General features: G+C 46.0%; 1 protein-coding gene across 3 annotated transcripts in view; it reads left to right on the forward strand.

Annotated features, from left to right (window-relative positions):
* NCK1 (NCK adaptor protein 1) overlaps positions 1–23,328 on the forward strand; it is a 167,014-nt gene that overhangs the window by 99,359 nt on the left and 44,327 nt on the right. The window contains exon 1 of one of the 3 annotated variants that reach the window (XM_068280403.1): positions 14,096–14,185. The exons of the other annotated variants lie outside the window; for them this stretch is intronic. Within the exon in view, the coding sequence (XP_068136504.1) occupies positions 14,143–14,185 (43 nt within the window). The 5' untranslated portion in view covers positions 14,096–14,142. Of the gene's footprint in view, positions 1–14,095; positions 14,186–23,328 lie in introns of those variants that run through there. 3 annotated transcript variants of the gene reach the window in all.

The raw sequence follows: 23,328 nt of genomic DNA on the forward strand, positions 1-23,328 counted from the left end.
TTGTTTTAAATCCTGCTATGAGCGCTGACCTCTTGTGATAATATATATATATATATATTGTGAAAGGGAGATGTAGCATTATGATATAGACAAATGGGGCTTAGAGAGTTTGGAGATGGCGTTACCAACTATTGATAGAGCATGAATGGAAGATAATGGAACCAGTGTGAAAACCAAAGGCCGTTGAAGCCAAATAAATTATCAGAAATGACATCCACGACATAGCATATTTGCTGGTATCCTCAATGTCCATAGGCAATAAAAATGTGGTTCATCAGAGCTAACCTTTTACTTTATCTTCTGTGTATGCCACTGCAGCTGTGAGGGCACCACACCAAGGTCAGCAATAAATCTGTATTCTGGGCAGGAGTGACTTTTCTTGTTTTATAAAAACTCATTCTGCGTGACAGAGGTCACATGAGTCAGTCAAGCAGGTCATTTTCATTTATAGCGGTAATTGTCTTTATATTCCCTTCTATCTTGTCATAGGACAAGTCTTTACAAGACCTTCATGTCATGGTTGTGAAAGTTTTTTGTGTAGGAAGGTGTGTGGTTAAACCCAGAATCCCACTCAATAATATGTGTACACAGACACTGGATACAAGTATGTATCCAATTCATGGGAGAGAATTGGTGTTTGTCCTGGAGGTCAGTGTATTTCTGGGTGAGCACTCGTAATGAATGGGATCACAGCAGTGTTAACCAACAATGACGCAATTTACACTGATCTAAGGATGATGCAGATGACGTTCATTGCTTCTCTTTTTTCAAAACCCCTTTTTACCATGCATATATGGGAACCAATGGCCAGCACACAGCAGAAAGGAATGCTGTGTACCCTTTAGTGATTATGCATAGATTATAATGGCAAGCTACTCCTTCTGTGATGTTAACCTCCTAATTTCACATTAAGTTGCTGAGTCACTCGCTAATTTAATGGCTTTTAAGCCACGTACACACATAGAAATGTCGCACACATTGATTGGTATTCTATCCCTATGGAAGCAGATTTAGGCCCAATGCTGTGCATATGTGTTTGTAGCCTGTAGGCTAGCAACACGTTCTGTTGCTTTGCAGAGGGGGCTGAGGGACAGTGACAACATAGCGCAAACCTGCGTCAGGAGATGCCCCGCTTCAAGAAACACATATCCTGCCCCACCAGGAACTGCAACACCCTGGACCATTGTTACACGACCCTTAAGAATGCGTACAAGGCCACTCAAGGTGCTGCACTGGGGAACTCAGACCACAGCCTAATCCACCTGATCCCCACTTACAGAAGGCACCTGGAAGCTACAAAGCCCGCTACAAAGCCCGCCAAAAAGACCGTTAAAAGGTGGACAGCTGAGGCCAAGACTGAGCTACAGGCCTGCTTCGAATGCACCGACTGGGCGGCCCTAGAGGCACCCTCCCTGGAGGAATGGGCAGAGAACATCACCTCCTACATCAGTTTTTGCGAGGAGATGCAGTGTTCTCCCCAGAATTTTTCTCCAGCCGGGTGGCATGGAAAAGTAGCCGGGTGGTGCGAGACGGGGAAATTTGGTGGTTATGGGGGTTATTGCTGTGCTCCACACGGGAGTGTTTGTTGCATGTCAGATGTTAATGCTGCTGAGAGAAAAGTAAGGGTGGTCGGGGGTGGGATGTGGTGGGTCAAGGGGTATTGCATATCTCATAGTGCGCATACCTTGTAGTCTCTCTACACTGGCTCAAGAGTTCATTCTTTAGTTTGTGCAATGGACCACTTTGCACAGACTTTTGCTGGACAGTTTTCACAGCACAGAGTAACTGCCAGAGTTAGCTCACAGGCTGACATTCTAAGAAAAAAAAACATATACCAGAAGGTCAGATGATAATGCCCAATATATGGGGGATATGTGCAGGAGTAAACTAACCTATCACTAACAATGATCAGAAAAAAAAAAGACCACAATTAATCACAAGCCTGATCATCATTCAGAAAATTTTGTTTTGCAGTTTAGGTGCACACCATATTGGCCAACACAAAGCACACCGCAGCACCGAGAGATAGCTTAAAAAAAAAAAAGCAAATAAATAAGTGTTGTTGGTTATTAGCAGCTGTGTTACAAAATGCTGGGTAAGCTGATCAGACCTCCAACGCAATCCAGTGCTAAATAACAAAACCGAGATCAGCGCACAAGGAAAACTTCTAAAGGGCAACCTACACTCCCACAGAGTGATAAATAACACTAGCAAAATGAAGGTGACAGCCAAAAGCAGAGTGAAAGAAGATCGGCAGCTTACCCACGTGTAAGACTCAAGGAGATAAGCACGCTATTCTAGCTGACTGGCTGTCACGCTGCTAAACTTCTCGTTCGTGGAGGAACGCTCCCAGCCGCCCACAGCATTCAGAACAGATAGTCCCGCCTCTTATGCCACCAAGCCAATGAGCATTCTCGAGGCACCAGGCATCACAAATACAGCCTGCCAGGAAGTGCGAGGTCTCCTACGTAGAGGAGAGTGGCTCACGCAGCGTACGCGGAGCGCAGTACTTTTCCTACGCCCGCCGGGAACATCTAAAAATGTATGTGCATAAAAGCCAGGTGCGAGATGACTGCCCAGCGCGAGATGGCAGCCGGGCGGGCGCCCAACTTACCCGGGCGGAGCGCCCACCTATTTGATGCTGGGGAGAACACTGAGATGTGTGTCCCTTCAAAGACCTTCAAGATCTTCCCAAATAGCAAGCCGTGGTTCAACAGCAAGCTGCGCCGCCTCCGGAAAGTCGAGGAGGCGCACAAGCACGGAACCCCAGACGATTTCAGGGATGCAAGGAACGCTCTGAATCATGAATTTTGTGTTGCAAAGAGGGCCTACTCTGACAAGCTGGGCCCCTTCCTCCTTTCAAACAACCCACGCGAGGTGTGGAAAGGCCTCAGAGCAGCTACGAACTTCAAACCCCCCCCCCCCCCCAGCATGCGATCCCCAGCATGCGACGCCCAGCACCTCACTGGCCGAGGAACTTAACAAGTTTTACTGTCGGTTTGAACACCATCCCAAGCAGCTGGCTAACCCGGCACCCTCGACAAAGCCCTCCCCGAAGGTCCAGGCTGACCTAGTGCCAATAGAGGTCCAGGAAGCGGATGTTCTCCATCACCTCCGCAGACTCAATGACAGGAAAGCAGCCGGCCCAGACGACGTGTCACCAACTTGCCTGAGAACCTGCGCGGACCAACTGGCTCCCACGCTCACCTCCCTTTTTAATAGGTCCCTTGCAGAAGGCAGTGTCCCCTCCTGTCTCAAAAGGGCCACAATCATACCGGTCCCAAAAAAGCCAGGCAGCACAGAGCTCAACAACTTCAGACCTGTGGCCCTCACCCCCATAGTCATGAAGATCCTCGAACGTCTGGTCCTTGCCCACCTGAAGCGCCTCACCAGCCCCCTGCTCGATCCACATCAGTTTGCATACAGGGCCAACAGATCCGTGGATGATGCCATCAACATCAGTCTGGCGTACATCACGGAACACCTTGAAAGACCAAACTCCTACGTTAGGATCCTGGTTTTTGGACTTCAGCTCTGCATTCAATACAATCTGCCCAAACATATTGCTCAACAACCTGACACATCTTGTGGCCGGCTCCACACTCTGCTCGTGGGTAAAGGACTTCCTCTCAAATAGGACACAACAGGTAAAGCTCTGCAACTGCTTCTCCAGTGTGAGTACGACCAACACAGGTGCTCCACAGGGGTGTGTTCTGTCACCTCTCCTGTTCTCATTGTACACCAACAACTGTACCTCCTCCGCCGACTCCGTAAAGGTCATTAAATTTGCAGACAATACCACTATCATTGGGCTCATAGGTGAGGCGGGGGAACATGATTATCGCAGCTAGACCGAGAGAATCTGCAGATGGTGCGAGGACAACAAGCTCTCCTTAAAGCAGCCAAAACAGTGGAACTGATCTTGGACTTCAGGAGACACCCCCCCCCCTCCCACACACACACACACACAACAACCAATCTTTATCAACGAGATTGAAGTGTCCAGGGTCCCTAGCGTTAGGTTCCTGGGAACAACCCTAACGAGCAACCTAAATCCAGAAGGCGGCTCAGCAGAGACTATTCTTCCTGCGCCAATTGAAAAAATTTGGTATGCCTCAGGAGCTGCTGTCCAGCTTCTACACTGCCACTATTGAAGCTACCCTTTGCTCCACCATTATCGTGTGGTATGTAAGAGCAACCACCAGTGACCAGTATAAGCTTCAAAGAGTTATCAGCTCAGCGGGAAAAAGACCATTGGCTCTCCTCTGCCACCTCTAGACCTCCTCTACACTACCAGAATGAAAACAAGGGCTAACAGGATCTCCCAGGATCCATCCCACCCAGGCTGCCGCTTCTTTAACCTGTTGCCGACCGCGTCACGCGTGGCCGCCCCAGGACCGCCTAACGCCAATTGGCGTTAAGTCCTGGGGCTTACATTTGCAGGAGATGCGCGCGCACGCTGCGCGCATCTCCTGCTTGGGGGGCGGATCTCCGCCCCGCCTTCAGTCTCCGAGCGGCTATTGCCGCTCGGGAGACTGTATATGGTGCAGCGCTGCGATCAGCAGCAGCGCTGCACTGGGGACAGCCGTGTGACATGGCTGTCCTCCTGGGGGACAAGAGAGCGATCGGCTCTCATAGGGTGAAGCCTATGAGAGCTGATCGCCGTGATTGGCTGGCTGAGGGGAGGGAGGGAAGGATTTTAAAGGAACAGATCATTATTATTTTTTTTTTTAAACACAAACAAAATATTTATTTAAAAAGAAATAAACATTGGGGGAGCGATCAGACCCCACCAACAGAGAGCTCTGTTGGTGGGGAGAAAAGGGGGGGGGGGGGGGGAAATCACTTGTGTGCTGTGGTGTGCGGCCCTGCAGCTTGGCCTTAAAGCTGCAGTGGCCTTTTTTTTTACTAAAAATGGTCTGATCACTAGGGGGGTTTAGCCCTGCAGTCCTCAAGAGGTTAAGCTCCTTCCATCGGGCTGACGCTACAGGACCACCCGCCCAAGGACTAACAGGCGTAGAGACACCTTTTTTCCCCAAGCAGCCCTCCTGTTGAACTCCTGCCTCTCGTCGGTACGCTAGCTAGTGTTGGGCGAACATCTAGATGTTCGGGTTCGGGCCGAACAGGCCGAACATGGCCGCGATGTTCGGGTGTTCGACCCGAACTCCGAACATAATGGAAGTCAATGGGGACCCGAACTTTTGTGCTTTGTAAAGCCTCCTTACATGCTACATACCCCAAATTTACAGGGTATGTGCACCTTGGGAGTGGGTACAAGAGGAAAATTTTTTTTAGCAAAAAGAGCTTATAGTTTTTGAGAAAATCGATTTTAAAGTTTCAAAGGGAAAACTGTCTTTTAAATGCGGGAAATGTCTGTTTTCTTTGCACAGGTAACATGCTTTTTGTCGGCATGCAGTTATAAATGTAATACATATAAGAGGTTCCAGGAAAAGGGACCGGTAACGCTAACCCAGCAGCAGCACACGTGATGGAACAAGAGGAGGGTGGCGCAGGAGGAGAAGGCCACGCTTTGAGACACAACAACCCAGGCCTTGCATGAGGACAAGAAGCGTGCGGATAGCAATTTGCATTTTGTCGCCATGCAGTCATAAATGTAATACAGATGAGAGGTTCAATAAACAGGGACCGGAAACGCTAACCCATCACAGATGTTCATTGTTCATGTTACTTGGTTGGGGTCCGGGAGTGTTGCGTAGTCGTTTCCAATCCAGGATTGATTCATTTTAATTTGAGTCAGACGGTCTGCATTTTCTGTGAAGAGGCGGATACGCCGCCGATCTGTGACGATGCCTCCGGCAGCACTGAAACAGCGTTCCGACATAACGCTGGCTGCCGGGCAAGCCAGCACCTCTATTGCGTACATTGCCAGTTTGTGCCAGGTGTCTAGCTTCGATACCCAATAGTTGAAGGGTGCAGATGGATTGTTCAACACAGCTACGCCATCTGACATGTAGTCCTTGACCATCTTCTCCAGGCGATCGGTGTTGGAGGTGGATCTGCACGCTTGCTGTTCTGTGTGCTGCTGCATGGGTGTCAGAAAATTTTCCCACTCCAAGGACACTGCCGATACCATTCCCTTTTGGGCACTAGCTGCGGCTTGTGTTGTTTGCTGCCCTCCTGGTCGTCCTGGGTTTGCGGAAGTCAGTCTGTCGGCGTACAACTGGCTAGAGGAGGGGGAGGATGTCAATCTCCTCTCTAAAGTCTCCACAAGGGCCTGCTGGTATTCTTCCATTTTGACCTGTCTGGCTCTTTCTTCAAGCAGTTTTGGAACATTGTGTTTGTACCGTGGATCCAGAAGGGTATAAACCCAGTAATTGGTGTTGTCCAGAATGCGCACAATGCGTGGGTCGCGTTCAATGCAGTCCTAGGCCGAAGAGGTCATAGCCTAGGGTCACAAAACCTGTTTATTGGGCAATTTCAATGGTGGCGAGTCTGACGTACATAAATCGCAGCAATGGCCGTTAGCAACGTCTGAATCTCACGAAATGTCTCATGCAGGTAGAAGACATATTGTTAGACTTGGGCTCCAAAGATGGGTTCCCTACATCTCTGCAAACCAGAGTTACAGGGCTCCAAATTTGGTAAAATCCCCCATAGGCTTTCATTGGGCCTCCTATTTACAGTTCCAAAATCTCACATCTTTTCAAAGGGCAATTACTCAGCAGTGGCAAATTTTCTAGCATTGTAGGGACCCTTAGGGGGAACATGACTGGTGAGTTTCGGGCCCCTAGGCCGAAGAGGTCATAGCCTAGGGTCACAAAAACCTGTTTATTGGGGCTATTTCAATGGTAGTGATGGTGACGTACATAAATCGCAGCAATGGCCGTTAGCAAAGTCTGAATCTCACGAAATATCTCATGCAGGTAGAAGACATATTGTTAGACTTGGATTCCAAAGATGGGGTCCCTACATCTCTGCAAACCAGAGTTACAGGGGTCCAAAATTGGTAAAATCCCCCATAGGATTTCATTGGCTCCCTATTTCACTTTCCAAAATCTCACATCTTTTCAAAGGGCAATGGCTCAGCAGTACCAAATTTTCTAGCATTGTAGGGATCCTTAGGGGGAACATGACTGGTGAGTTTCGGGCCCCTAGGCCGAAGAGGTCATAGCCTAGGGTCACAAAAACCTGTTTATTGGGGCTATTTCAATGGTAGTGATGGTGACGTACATAAATCGAAGCAATGGCCGTTAGCAAAGTCTGAATCTCACGAAATATCTCATGCAGGTAGAAGACATATTGTTAGACTTGGATTCCAAAGATGGGGTCCCTACATCTCTGCAAACCAGAGTTACAGGGGTCCAAAATTGGTAAAATCCCCCATAGGATTTCATTGGCTCCCTATTTCACTTTCCAAAATCTCACATCTTTTCAAAGGGCAATGGCTCAGCAGTACCAAATTTTCTAGCATTGTAGGGACCCTTAGGGGGATCATGACTGGTGAGTTTTGCCACTGCTGAGCCATTGCCCTTTGAAATGGTGTGAGATTTTGGAACGGTAAATAGGAGGCCCAATGAAAGCCTATGGGGGATTTTACCAATTTTGGACCCCTGTAACTCTGGTTTGCAGAGATGTAGGGACCCCATCTTTGGAATCTAAGTCTAACAATATGTCTTCTACCTGCATGAGACATTTCGTGAGATTCAGACGTTGCTAACGGCCATGGCTGAGATTTATGTACGCCACCATCACTACCATTGAAATAGCCCAAATAAACAGGTTTTTGTGACCCTAGGCTATGACCTCTTCGGCCTAGGGGCCCGAAACTCACAGGTCATGTTCCCCCTAAGGGTCCCTACAATGCTAGAAAATTTGGTACTGCTGAGCCATTGCCCTTTGAAAAGATGTGAGATTTTGGAAAGTGAAATAGGGAGGCAATGAAATCCTATGGGGCATTTTACCAATTTTGGACCCCTGTAACTCTGGTTTGCAGAGATGTAGGGACCCCATCTTTGGAATCCAAGTCTAACAATATGTCTTCTACCTGCATGAGACATTTCGTGAGATTCAGACTTTGCTAACGGCCATTGCTGCGATTTATGTACGTCACCATCACTACCATTGAAATAGCAACAAATAAACAGGTTTTTGTGACCCTAGGCTATGACCTCTTCGGCCTAGGGGCCCGAAACTCACCAATCATGTTCCCCCTAAGGGTCCCTACAATGCTAGAAAATTTGGTACTGCTGAGCCATTGCCCTTTGAAAAGATGTGAGATTTTGGAAAGTGAAATAGGGAGCCAATGAAATCCTATGGGGGATTTTACCAATTTTGGACCCCTGTAACTCTGGTTTGCAGAGATGTAGGGACCCCATCTTTGGAATCCAAGTCTAACAATATGTCTTCTACCTGCATGAGACATTTCGTGAGATTCAGACTTTGCTAACGGCCATTGCTGCGATTTATGTACGTCACCATCACTACCATTGAAATAGCCCCAATAAACAGGTTTTTGTGACCCTAGGCTATGACCTCTTCGGCCTAGGGACCCGAAACTCACCAGTCATGTTCCCCCTAAGGGTCCCTACAATGCTAGAAAATTTGCCACTGCTGAGTAATTGCCCTTTGAAAAGATGTGAGATTTTGGAACTGTAAATAGGAGGCCCAATGAAAGCCTATGGGGGATTTTACCAAATTTGGAGCCCTGTAACTCTGGTTTGCAGAGATGTAGGGAACCCATCTTTGGAGCCCAAGTCTAACAATATGTCTTCTACCTGCATGAGACATTTCGTGAGATTCAGACGTTGCTAACGGCCATTGCTGCGATTTATGTACGTCAGACTCGCCACCATTGAAATTGCCCAATAAACAGGTTTTGTGACCCTAGGCTATGACCTCTTCGGCCTAGGACTGCATTGAACGCGACCCACGCATTGTGCGCATTCTGGACAACACCAATTACTGGGTTTATACCCTTCTGGATCCACGGTACAAACACAATGTTCCAAAACTGCTTGAAGAAAGAGCCAGACAGGTCAAAATGGAAGAATACCAGCAGGCCCTTGTGGAGACTTTAGAGAGGAGATTGACATCCTCCCCCTCCTCTAGCCAGTTGTACGCCGACAGACTGACTTCCGCAAACCCAGGACGACCAGGAGGGCAGCAAACAACACAAGCCGCAGCTAGTGCCCAAAAGGGAATGGTATCGGCAGTGTCCTTGGAGTGGGAAAATGTTCTGACACCCATGCAGCAGCACACAGAACAGCAAGCGTGCAGATCCACCTCCAACACCGATCGCCTGGAGAAGATGGTCAACGACTACATGTCAGATGGCGTAGCTGTGTTGAACAATCCATCTGCACCCTTCAACTATTGGGTATCGAAGCTAGACACCTGGCACAAACTGGCAATGTACGCAATAGAGGTGCTGGCTTGCCCGGCAGCCAGCGTTATGTCGGAACGCTGTTTCAGTGCTGCCGGAGGCATCGTCACAGATCGGTGGCGTATCCGCCTCTCCACAGAAAATGCAGACCGTCTGACTCAAATTGAAATGAATCAATCCTGGATTGGAAACGACTACGCAACACTCCCGGACCCCAACCAAGTAACATGAACAATGAACATCTGTGATGGGTTAGCGTTTCCGGTCCCTGTTTATTGAACCTCTCATCTGTATTACATTTATGACTGCATGGCGACAAAATGCAAATTGCTATCCGCACGCTTCTTGTCCTCATGCAAGGCCTGGGTTGTTGTGTCTCAAAGCGTGGCCTTCTCCTCCTGCGCCACCCTCCTCTTGTTCCATCACGTGTGCTGCTGCTGGGTTAGCGTTACCGGTCCCTTTTCCTAGAACCTCTTATATGTATTACATTTATGACTGCATGCCGACAAAAAGCATGTTACCTGTGCAAAGAAAACAGACATTTCCCGCATTTAAAAGACAGTTTTCCCTTTGAAACTTTAAAATCGATTTTCTCAAAAACTATAAGCTCTTTTTGCAAAAAATTTTTTCCTCTTGTACCCACTCCCAAGGTGCACATATCCTGTAAATTTGGGGTATGTAGCATGTAAGGAGGCTTTACAAAGCACGAAAGTTCGGGTCCCCATTGACTTCCATTATGTTCGGAGTTCGGCCATGTTCGGCCCGAACCCGAACATCTAGATGTTCGCCCAACACTACACGTGACCCGTTCGGCCAATCACAGCGCTAGCCGAACGTTCGGGTAACGTTCGGCCATGCGCTCTTAGTTCGGCCATATGGCCGAACAGTTTGGCCGAACACCATCAGGTGTTCGGCCGAACCCGAACATCACCCGAACAGGGTGATGTTCTGCAGAACCCGAACAGTGGCGAACACTGTTCGCCCAACACTAGCCACTTCAGGTCAAATTGGCCAATTAGCCTGGACAAGGCACACTGGAGCCTGGGCCAGTAAATAACCCAGCTATTAACCTGGGCTCTTCTTGGCAGAACTCTACTCAAGGTGCTGATTCTTTCAATGAACTTACTTTAATCCTGAGCAGCACAATATCCAAACCCGGAGGATTTCTGCTTATGAGCCAACCGCATATTGTACTGCATAGACCAGGGGTAGGCAACCCGCGGCTCCAGAGCCGCATGCGGCTCTTTTTCACCTTTGCCACGGCTCCTAGGACGCGGCTCCGGTAGTGTGACACACAGTGGCTGCGGCGCACGTGTGACGTGTGCTGCCGTTGGCCGGCAGCCTATCAGAGAGGCCGCCGGACCAGTGCAGGGCTTCGGGCGGCCATTTTCCCGTAGCCCTGCAGTGTAATGCAGGCAGGACGTGACGTCGGGAAGGAAGAGGATCGTGGGAGTTGCGCACCACAAGGAGGTCGGGACAGGAGGAGATCGTGACAGGAGGTCTTCTGACTAGATGAGTAAATGGGTTTTTCTTTTCATATCTGCTGAAGGATTGTGCATATTGGGGTCATATCTGCTGAAGGATTGTGCATATTGGGGTCATATCTGCTGAAGGATTGTGCATATTGGGGTCATATCTGCTGAAGGATTGTGCATATTGGGGTCATATCTGCTGAAGGATTGTGCATATTGGGGTCATATCTGCTGAAGGATTGTGCATATTGGGGTCAGATCTGCTGAAGGATTGTGCATATTGGGGTCAGATCTGCTGAAGGATTGTGCATATTGGGGTCAGATCTGCTAACAATTTGTGCATATTGGGGTCATATCTGCTAACAATTTGTGCATATTGGGGTCATATCTGCTGAAGGATTGTGCATATTGGGGTCAGATCTGCTAACAATTTGTGCATATTGGGGTCATATCTGCTAACAATTTGTGCATATTGGGGTCATATCTGCTAATGATTTGTGCATATTGGGGTCATATCTGATCCTGTATATAGCATTGAGGTAAGAAACAATATATGCAGTGTTAGATTTGTTTTATAATGGTTTTGCGGCTCCCAGTTTTTTTCTCTTTTCGGAAACGGGTCCAAGTGGCTCTTTATGTCTTAAAGGTTGCAGACCCCTAGCATAGACCATTAAAAATGTGTAGGTACTGCCTGTCTTGATGTATTATTGCCTGTCCTGCTTGTATTATTGCGATTGTCTACGACTGTCTTGCTTGTTTATGTTATTGTCTATTGCCTGTTTCCACTGCCATGTGTGAACCACAACCAATTCCGGGTTCGACCTCGGTCGCACTTGGCGAAATAAAGATTCTGATTCTGACAATGCCACATGACAGGGTGGGAGGGATGAGGAGGAGAACCATGGCCTCACCAAATGCATTCCGGGCCACCGTACACATGCTAGATTTTAGAGAAAGGCCCCAACTACTGGCTTAAAACTATCTAGCGTGTGAAGCATAATGCATTTGTTCTTTCTTCAGTGCTTTTTTTTTTTTTTTTTTTTAAAGAGAGCCAGAGGTGGGCTCCTGAATTAAAAATAAATCAAGGCTACCTGATACGAGGGGCTGAGCGAAATCGGGTAAACCCTCCAAAACCGCCACTCCTGTGGACCGCAATGGCCCACTTTCACTTTCGTGACCTCTGGGTCACGATGCTGGAATGAGAGATTCATGCTCTCATTCACAGCGTGCAGGGAGGCGGGGGAGCGGCAGGGGGCGCAGCCAGGTAGAGAGGGCTGCCCAACGGAAACCCTGCAGGAACACCCCGGTAGGCGTTTAAAACAGGGACGTGCTCTCCCCTATGTTTACCTCCAAGATAGCGCCAAATTGTTGCTAATCTTGGGGGGGGCTATAGCACGGGGGGGGGGGGGGACAGAGATCTGCAATGTGGGGACACAGAGATATGTCATGAGATAGAGAACATGCCTCTGTGTCCCATTTGCGCCCCCCCCCCCCCCAAAAAAAAACCCCAAAACCCTCAGATTCTCTTTAATGTGACGCTGTCACTTTAACGTTAAACTTTTTTACCTTTTTTTGTATTTAAACTTTATGGCTGATTGCTGCTATAAGAGCAGTTGCTCATGATTAGGTGGGTGCACAAGTGGTGGCGGCAGTTTTTAGCGCGAGTCTCATGTCCGGGAATTGTTAGAGTGGTACTGCAACCAGGGAAACTTTCTTTTCTTTTTTTTTTTTTTTTTTATAAAGAAGTTTATGGAACTATTTCCAGACTTTCACGCATTACAGGACAAGAGCAAACTCTGCATTCTGCTAGGAGAGGAGGAATCCACAGCAACCATCATTGCACACTGTCACAGCATGCCACAGACTGAGAGGAGCATAAATGAATTGTAAACCTAAAAATGTCCACGAACTTCTAACCCACTGTACCCCTATCTCAGCCCCTTTCATGATCCCCCCCCCCCCCCCCCCTTCTTCCATGTCGCCCATTTCTTCCTGCTTTGGCAATGCCTTTATGAAAGTTGGTAATGCCAATAAAACTATCTTTGATTTGAGTAGAAGATACGGACGTAAGACTCGCATCATGGAACCTGAGCTAATTACCGTAAATCAACGATTTATAATAGTTCACCTGCTTCCATCGATTGCCATTTTTCCAATAATTAAAGGGACTCCGAGCACCTCTCATGGGTATACCTTTAAGCCAGACGACTTCCAACAAAGTCATGCTATGACCCCTCTGGAGGAGCCTCTTGCAATGGCCTTGCGTGTCACTTCCTCTTCTTACTTAATTCAGTGATGCACTTCTATAATAGAGAAGACGGGTGACCCGGAAGTTATAGCCAAGATGGCAGCCACAATTTTTTAATTGAAATTGAACGAAAACGATTTGGTGTAGAACGGCATAAAGTGAAAGAGGAGAGCACAAGCTACAGAAAGGTATGCATCTTTAAGTACTTTGCAATACTGGTCGGAGTCTTAAAGGCATACCCATGAGAGGTGCTCAGTCCCTTTAATTAGCAACTATAAGCCCAGTAGACGACAGTCGCCATTATTTATAAAGTAGCAATCGGTATGATTGCTGATATATCTCTGTCAGTACCCATTTTGGTAATCCTTCGTGCCTTACCACCAATTTGACTATCATGGAGACTTCAAATAAAAAGGCATCAACTCTTCATAGTGTAACAGCACAATAACTGGTAGTGGTCACTCATTGTTGTGTAGCTACATTTTTATTTATTTTTTTTTACAATGGTTGCCCTCCAAATTGGCAAAATCGATAATTCGATGGAAGTTTCAAATGACTTTTATTGAACGTGTGTGCAAGGGTTTGTACCTCTCTGCTGTGAGTGTTTGGGGCATGTCCTAAAACTGCTTTCCTACCTGTTTTGTAAGCCTGAGTAGCGACTTTACTCAGTTGCTGTTACTTGAAGCCTGTCTGTCCAGAGAAATAATATAGATTGTGTTCAGAAAAGCCCCTTTGTATGAACAACCCAGTGGATGTTATGTAAGTGTCAGTGAGATCTTCAGAACCCAAGGAAAGATGTGGTCACCAAGTCTGAGGAACTGTAAGTGGCCACAGAAGTTCATGTATTCTCAACTAGCTGCAGACTGTATCCTGCTGCTGGTTTCTGCTCTGATGTCAGTGTTTGCTAGCCTGGAACTGATGGGGTTAAGCCACAAGGAGGATTGTCCAAAGAATTGAATGTGTTTCCGTAGGAAGGGCTCGGTCATGTGACTGCTGCTATCCAGAGTCCCCCACCCCAGGGGCAGCAGGAAGTTTTACTCTTTTCTGAAAGATCTGCTTCTCTGCAGTACAGACTCCATATGAAAAGAATGGATCTTCCCAACCTCTTCAGGCACTGGTTCAGTAAGTCTCTGCCATGCAGATTTATTAGCTGTACCTCGTAGTCTGTCTTTTCCCCGTTTGCTGTATAATAACAGCTTGCCTGCTCTGTACATTGGGATTGAGCTCCCTCCCCCCTCTTTCTTCTGTACTGGCTGCATGATGTCACTCTGTGTGTGGCATGCTTCAAGTGCAGGTGAACTATTCATTAGGGAAAAGCGTTCTCCAGCTCCGACCGGTTGTGTTTTTCATCAGAAGTATCTGAGTGCTGAAAGAGGGCTTATAACTTTCTGTAGGTTAGAAGAACCTCATTTAAAAGTGAACTTCAGTTAGTTAAGATTCATAGGAGAAATAATGGATATAAAAAAATGTATGAAGATGTGCATGGATGTATCCTAAAACCTCTCATTTTAGCTGGAATTAACACTTTTCTATTATGACCAGGTTGAATTTTTTTAGTTTATCCTTTAAGGACAGATGAGTCATTCACAGCTAAAACCGTGTGGTGTTCTAGAGATAATTCTGTTCCCTCAAGTGATAGCCGTTGTATGACTTGGAAGACATCATCTATTGCCTATAGCAGTATGGGGAATCGGGTGGAATACTCTCTTCCTCGGCTCTGGTGACAGAGGGCTCTTGCTGGCCCCTGACTGTATTCATAGACTTGCAGTTATTAGGTCATTTAGAATAAGTGTAGCAGTAGGGTATTGTACCGTGTTAGCCATCAGTAAAAGCAAGAAGTTTTAAACCAGGATGATACAATTTATTGGCTAACTAAAAATGAATAAAAATAAGCAAGCTTTCGGCCTTGCAGCCTTCCTCGGGCTTATATCCTGTTAGTTTGCAAACTGGTGGTACAGACAGCTATATACATGCAACATCAAAAGGGAAAATAGATATTTTTTCAAGCATAAATACATGTCATTAAGATGCCTTAATTCACACAGACCATCGACCTGGGGTTAGAGGTTGTAAGCTAAGATAAGGATCCTTGTTTAACACCTGCTCACAGACCTGGGAGTTGGACTGACACAGAGGTATCATAAATTCTTAGTGCACAAGTTCAGCTATAATGGCTTAGAAAGTTCAAATATCATCAATCTCATACCAATATAGAAAGTTGTTGTCCTTGTTCAAACCCTTCTCCACAGCTTTGAACCAATTGATAACCAATTTGAACCAATTGTTTCCGCTATTAATCGATCATTTGACGTTTTGAAGCCACCCTTCAGGGCAGTGACGCGATCATCCATGCTGTGTCCGTTGGACCGAAAGTGTGTAGCAACTGGGAGTCCAGATTTGTTATCATTAATAGTGTGCCTGTGTCCATTCATACGTTTGCGCAGAGTTTGTCCAGTTTCTCCCAAGTACATAACATTGGGGCATTTAGCACACATGATCAGATATACCAGATTGGTGGAACCACAGGAAAAAGTACCTTGTACTCTGTACTCCTGTTGTGAACCTGGTATCGTTACCCTGTCAGTGGAGTAAATGTGTCTGCAGGTCCCACATATTTTTTGTCGGCAGGGTGATGTTCCGTTTTGTTGAGGCCTATTCAAAGAACTCCTGACAATCAACCGTTTTAGATTGTGTGGTTGCCGATATGACAAGAGTGGAGGTTTAGGGAATATCGTTCTCAGTCTGTGATCCTTGTGTAAAATGGGATGTAGTTCCTTAGCAATCCTCCTTAAGATTTCCAGGTGTGAATAAGTGATAACTGTCCCAATGTCTGTAGGTATTTTTTTGTGGAGAACCAAACTGGATTCGTTTTGAAAAAGTAATGTTGAGTAACGTTTTAACAAGCTACTTAATTGTTCTGCTGATTATCTGCTTTTATTACTTTTGGGGGGCTAGTCTATTTGAGGGTACCCAGCAGGAAACTCTTAGACCAATGCCGCTTCCTGCTCACTGCAACTTGTCACATTAACTAATTTGTAAGAAAAAGTGGACCCAGGGGAAACATTACATAGTTACATAGTTATTTTAGTTGAAAAAAGACATACGTCCATCGAGTTCAACCAGTATAAAGTACACCACCAGCTTGCTCCCTCACATATCCCTGTTGATCCAGAGGAAGGCGAAAAAACCCTTACAAGGCATGGTCCAATTAGCCCCTAAAGGGAAAAATTCCTTCCCGACTCCAGATGGCAATCAGATAAAATCCCTGGATCAACATCATTAGCGATTACCTAGTAATTGTAGCCATGGATGTCTTTCAACACAAGTAGAGCATCTAAGCCCCCTTTAAATGCAGGTATAGAGTTTGCCATAATGACTTCCTGTGGCAATGCATTCCACATCTTAATCACTCTTACTGTAAAGAACCCTTTCATAAATAAATGGCTAAAACGTTTTTTTCCTCCATGCGCAGATCATGTCCTCTAGTCCTTTGAGAAGGCCTAGGGACAAAAAGCTCATCCGCCAAGCTATTATATTGGTCTCTGATGTATTTATACATGTTAATTAGATCCCCTCTAAGGCGTCTTTTCTCTGGACTAAAACCCAGTTTATCTAACCTTTCTTGATAAGTGAGACCTTCCATCCCACGTATCAATTTTGCTCGTCTCTGCACCTGCTCTAAAACTGCAATATCTTTTTTGTAATGTGGTGCCCAGAACTGAATTCCATATTCCAGATGTGGCCTTACTAGAGAGTTAGAGAGCTTGATGCTCAAGCTCTGCCTTACTAAACCTGATTTGGTTGGAGAAGTGGATAGTGTTTGATGCTGCATCCCCTATTTACTAAAAATTAGTGTTTGCGACCATATTGCAAAGAGCAGGAAGCGCCCATAAGTCTCCCCCCCAACTAGACTAGTGACACTTTTTGTATCACTTAGAATATTGTAGATCTGAACCAAAACAAATTGCCTGTCTGAACTGACATTTTTGGGCCTTGTATATTAAATCTCAGCTAATATTTACCATAAGTAAGTTCAAAATGTCCAGTGGATTGTGCACCCCCCAAATAATAAATTGCAGATCGTCTCCATGTGCAATAGATCTTCTTTCCTCTCCAAATCCCACTGATTGTGTCACTACTGGCTTCCCCACCATTGTAAAGTATGGACCTTGCTGGGCAAGGATTGCTATGGCTTTCTTTCCTGGTTGTAGCTTAGGTCTCCTCAGTTTGACCTCTGCCAACCTGCACATCCACTGGGTCCAACTACTTTTTCTTCTGGGTCCCTAGGCTGCTCTCCATTCCAACCGAAAGACATTGCAGACTGGAACCCAGAGTGAGTTGTACAGCTGGCTAGATATAGAAAACTTTTGCAGCTTATAACTTTTATGATAACAAAAATATAAATTGTGACTCGGTCACTCAGAACTTTTTTTAATTTTATTTTTTTATACTGTTCTCCTTTAACGCTTCCTTGGCTTTTCTTTTAAAAGCAATATAACCAGTTCTAGTATGTTTTATGACAGTCAACTGACAATAATAAACACTTGCAGTCATCACAAGTATTTGTTATTCGCTATCACACTGAGTGCAATAACACCATTTTTTTCATAAAGAAAATGGAAGTCCTTTAAGGTGTGTATGTAATCCTGTTCTGTCAGCTGATAGACTGGGAATATGTGAGAATAGAAGTGGGGGGTGTACAAGTGAAATGTCCGTGGCTGTTTCTCTCACTGCTCACTTCTCAGTAAGACATTTGCCTATCTGTTACCATAATTGGTGTATTGCAGCGTGAGATACGGTGTAAGTGGTTGTGCTCTTCAGGATTGACACCTTTGACATGGTTTGGAATGTGTCAAACAAGGAAGCGGATATTTAAAAGTCTAGCAGTAAAATGACTATTCATTTTTAAGAGCCTAGTTCTAAAAGAGATGACAGCCTGTTCAACAGCAACATAGATTTTTATTTTTTCCCCGTTTTGGAAAACATCAGACTTGGCTTCCTATATGATGAATGGTGTCCTTGTGGGTTCTTCAAACTTGTGACACAATAAAACTGTATTGCTGAATATCTACTGGTAATGAGCCCTAAGGGAATCATTAGAATAGTAGAAGTAGTGTAACATTTTCAGATTTTACCTAAAATACTTGAACTCAGCACTAGCCACTTTTATTCTGGCTTCCATGGTGCCTGTAAGCAACTGTAACTGAAGATCCTGTCAAGCCTATATCTTAAGAGGGAGCAGTGCTGGACTGTAATATGCCAGCGTTCTCACTTGTACTCTGAATGATTTGGTAAAGTAGATACTATCCAAACTTTTAAGTCCACTCTAAGTAATTCTCTCTACATCATAGTTCCCCAACTCTGTCCTCAAGGCCTACCAACATTACATGTTATGCAGGAAACCGCAAACATGCACAGGTGAGGTGATTAGTGTCTCAGCAGAGCTGATTACCTCTGTGGATTTCCACAAAACATGCACTGTTGGTGGACCTTGAGGCCAGGGTTGGAGAACCTTGCTCTACATTGCATACACAGGCAGACCACACCCTCTACTTCCTTGTGGTGTTTTGTCAGTTTCCTGTGCTGTGTGCGCCTGCCTTTTGTCTAATGGATCTGCATTATCACTATGCCACATGTCAAGCTGAGAGAGCATGTGGATCAAGCTGGCTGTTCTGAGATTGTCTTGTGCTTAGCTATACAGTGTGATAGTAGCTCAGTCCATTGATATACCTGTTCTTTCTCTTTTTTTTTTTATTTATTTTAAATTAGTAAAATATGCAAAAGTTGACATTTTGATTGTATGCTTAGATTAAATCAGTTCCAGATTCAAGCAGAGTGATGAGATCAGTTAGAGATATTGATATTTTATTTAGGCAATTTAAGGCCTCATTCATACTATGAAAAACAAGACCTCACCTTTAGGGTTGCAACGATATGAAATTCCACGGTCTGATAACGTCCCCAAAAAAATACCACAGAATTACGGTATACGGTGTTATACAATTATTTGGACCCAGAACCCCCCCCCCCCCCCTTACATTAAATAATGTACCTCAATCCTTCGGCATACATATGATTAAGCCGCCGGGAGATTTAGGGCACTGGATAATACTGTAAAAAGGCTCACCCTGCTCCTGCAAAATTCCTGGTGGCATTAGAGATAGGTGTAGCCAGTAAAAGGTGGCAGCTGCATAGGTAGCTAGGGATGGGTGTAGCAGGTAGTAGGGGGCCGCAGCATAGGTAGCCAGGGATGGGTGTAGCAGGTAGTAGGTGGCCGCCGCATAGGTAGCCATGGGTGTAGCAGGTAGTAGGTGGCCGCAGCTTAGGTAGCCAGGGATGGGTGTAGCCAGTAGTAGGTGGCCACAGCATTGGTAGCCAGGGATAGGTGTAGCCAGTAGTAGGTGGCCGCGGCATAGGTAGGCATGTATGGGTGTAGCAGGTAGTAGGTGGCCGCAGCATAGGTAGCCAGGGATAGGTGTAGCCAGTAGTAGGTGGCCGCAGCATAGGTAGCCAGGGATAGGTGTAGCCAGTAGTAGGTGGCCGCAGCATAGGTAGCCAGGGATAGGTGTAGCCAGTAGTAGGCGGCCGCAGCATAGGTAGGCATGTATGGGTGTAGTAAGTAGTAGGTGGCCGCAGCATAGGTAGGCATGTATGGGTGTAGCAGGCAGCTGGTGGCCGCAGCATAGGTAGCCAGGGATGGGTGTAGTAGGTGGCCGCAGCATAGGTAGCCAGGGATAGATGTAACCAGTAGTAGGTAGCTGCACCAAAGGTAGCCAAGGATAGGTGCAGCCAGTAGTAGGTGGCTGCTGCATAGGTAGCCAGGGATAGGTGTAGCCAGTAGTAGGTGGCCACAGCATAGGTAGCCAAGGGTAGGTGTAGCCAGGATAGGTGCCCGCGGTATGTGCTCCTCCACTGCCAGCGGGGGCAAGCAGCAGTGGGGGTACAAGTACTCACTTGCCGGCAGGTCCTGCTACTGGCTTCATTCTACTTCCTGTTTTTGCATATCATCTCCTTGTAATAGCACCCAGGAGGCGCTGTTTCAGGGAAATGGGACGCAAGAACAGGAAGTAGAATGAAGCCAGTACAGCGTGCAGGACCTGCCGACAAGTATGTATTTATCTTCGCTGTTTTGTGCGCCCGCCACTACGTCGCCATGCACCCGAAAACAGATAAAACGAGATTGTGCATGGTATGATTACCATGCACAATCAAACCGCAGTAGATCGTCATACCGGTATACCGCGGCAACCCTAGTCACCTTGCAATCATTCACACAGCTTTGAAGTCGGTACAAAAATCATCCAACTCCTCAGTTTCTGGTTCCTCCGACGCCCCTATTTTGCATATAACAATGTTGTTGATTGAGTATATATCATAAAGTATAACATAAGTAACATTAAGTATATAACATAAAATGCATTTCATCACTGTCAAAACTTAGGAATTTGAAAGCTTTATTAAGAGGGCATCTGCTTTTGGGAACAAAAAGCTCTTGGCTAGGAAACTGACACTACCCTGTCAGCCATTCTGACCTGCCAATGTCAATGCCCCAGCATATTGTCTGTATAAGATTCACCGAAGATCCATATCAGCCAGGTTCCAGTGTGTAGCCCTGCCACCTTGCAGAAAAAGCCCTCTACCTTTGATATCTGATATAGAAAAGGCTAGGGCCAATTTCTGCAAAGCAGATCTATGCATTGGAACCCAGCTGAAACGGGGTTCCAGTGAATATTATTAAACAGACAATTCCCTCAATTCACTAAGCTTATCTCCTGTCTTTAATAACGTTTTTAGAGTTGTTACCATGGTGATAAGGCATGTAGTATTCTACTAGTGGCTGGATAGTGTAATGGTTAAGGGCAGGAGACCAGGGTTCGAATCTTGGCTCTGCCTGTTCAGTAAGCCAGCACCTATTCAGTAGGAGACCTTAGACAAGTCTCCCTAACACTGCTGCTGCCTATAGAGCGCGTCCTAGTGGCTGCAGCTCTGGTGCTTTGAGTCCGCCAGGAGAAAAGTGTGATATAAATGTTGTTTGTCTTGTCTTGTCTAGTATTCAGGCAACATTTTACCTAAGGCATACCTAAAGTTAACTCTTCTGTCTTTAAAGAGACTCTGAAGTCTAATTTTTTACCAGCTTTTTCCTTATAATACTGTTCAGCACGATTGCCCCACTAAATTCGCGGCATCCCCGCGGCAGATTAATGATTTATAGCTGACATACAGCCCTGCAAAGCTCCCGGGCTTCTCTTCCTGGAGGGGCAGAGCTTTCAGCTTTAGCTCTGCCTCCTCCGCAGTCAATCTCCTCTGATCGCCGCCTCTCCCCGCCTCTCTGTATTCCTTTTACGGAGAGGGGCGGAGAGAAGGCGGAGACCCGCTGAGATTGATTGCGGAGAGGCTGAGCTACAGCTCTAAGCTCAGCCTCTCCAGGAAGAGAAGCCCTACGTGTCAGGGCAGCACAATCTGCGACCAGCAAAGTCATAGAACTTTGTTGGTCTATTACTAGGCAAAATATCATCTGCCGCGGGGATGCTGCAAATTTAGTGGAGCAATCATGCTGATAAGGATTATAAGGAGAAAGCTGATAAAAAACAAGACTTCAGTGTCTCTTTAAGTTAACTCTCCAATCCTTAAAATAACTCCAGAGTTAGACAGGCTGTTAATTAACTGCGTGTGAAAATAACTACAGAGGAGGTAAATTAACTACAGAGGAGGTAGCGTAAGGAATGAAGAGATAAGATAACTCTCTCACTGTGTGGAGGTAAGTTTTCTCTTGCCTTAGTATCTCCAGCATGATCTTAGTGAATTGAGGCCAAAACTTGGTAAGAGTTTGATTCTGGAAGATTTAATCTCCCTGGCGGTATGATTATTTCCATATTTGTCTAAAACTGTTGCATTTTTTTTACAGGCTTTTAGAACCTAAAAATCATACCACTAAATAGATATACAGCAGCCCTGCACATTACACACCTCCCATGGATCCAGCTCGGGGTTACCACTCTCAGCTGAGGATTTCCGTCCTGAGCCTGACCTGGGGTTACCGCTGAGGAGGTTAATCACACTGATTAAAGTGAACCAGAGACGAAGCACCCTCATGTACTTTACCATATATATTAGTGGGAACATTAGAGAAAACGCCTACCCTGCTCTGTTTCATTCTTCACTGCTCAGCCTGCTTGTTATCTGCCCTGATAAAATCCTCGACTGGGCATTCAGTCTGGCTTTACTCGGGAATCATTATAGCTGAGTCATTATAGCAGAGCCAGAAGAGGGCAGGCTTGGCCTAAAAAGACATCAGAGAAGACAGACTCAGTTATGATTCCTGAGCAAAGCCAGACTAAATGCTTAGTTGGAGATTTTATCAGGGCTGATAAAAAAGCAGGCTGAGCAGTGAAGAATGAAAGAGCAGGGTAGGTGTGTTCTCTAATGTTCCCACTGATATACAGTATATGGTAAAATACATGAGGGTGCTTCTTCTGGTTCACTTTAAGCCTGCTGGGAATAGGTTCTCCCAAAATGTCCTTTAGCTCACATTTCGATCAATTTTGACAAAAAAAAAAAAATTACAGCAAACCGTTCAGTGCGGTGGTTTGATTGCTCAATAAATTCCTTGCTGGAATCTCTTAAGTGTGTGAGAGGAATCAATCGTTCTGCACATCGTGTGCTAATATATAAAGCTGGCCGTGTATCGCCCATATGGCCAGATCGACCATAATGCTGTACATACACGGGTCGACCGGCGGCTCGATTAGCCGCCTGATCGACCCCCAGCCGCGTCCCCGCTCGTTCGCGCGGATCGATTGCCGCTCGCCCCCGCCGGTGCTTCCTTATCAGCGCTCGATTCCCTGCCATTGTCCGCTGGTGGGAATCGAGCGGGCGGGGGTCGAGAGGCATGATCGGGCCAGCTAAATATTTTCAGCTGGCCGGATCAGCTGATCGATACATGGTACAGAAACGTACCGTGTATCCCCAGCATTAGATAGATCCCTCTGTAATCTAATTTGATCAGAGAGGAATCTATTTCTTGCCCACAAACTGCCCAGAGATTTCCAGTAGACTTCAGCATCTCTTTTAAACCTCATCTACACAGTACAATTTTCGGAAAGATCGGATCTATTAGACGGATCTATCAGATAATTTCCAACCGGTCCAAGCGGATTGTGTTAGATTTTGGAATAGATTTTGGGGACTTATCAAAGCAAAATCTATCTCAGAAGTGATCTGAAACAATTTGGACTTCTACACACAATTTCTTATTAGAACTATCT

The sequence above is a fragment of the Hyperolius riggenbachi genome, chromosome 4 (assembly GCF_040937935.1).
Source record: "Hyperolius riggenbachi isolate aHypRig1 chromosome 4, aHypRig1.pri, whole genome shotgun sequence".
NCBI classification, from domain to species: domain Eukaryota; kingdom Metazoa; phylum Chordata; class Amphibia; order Anura; family Hyperoliidae; genus Hyperolius; species Hyperolius riggenbachi.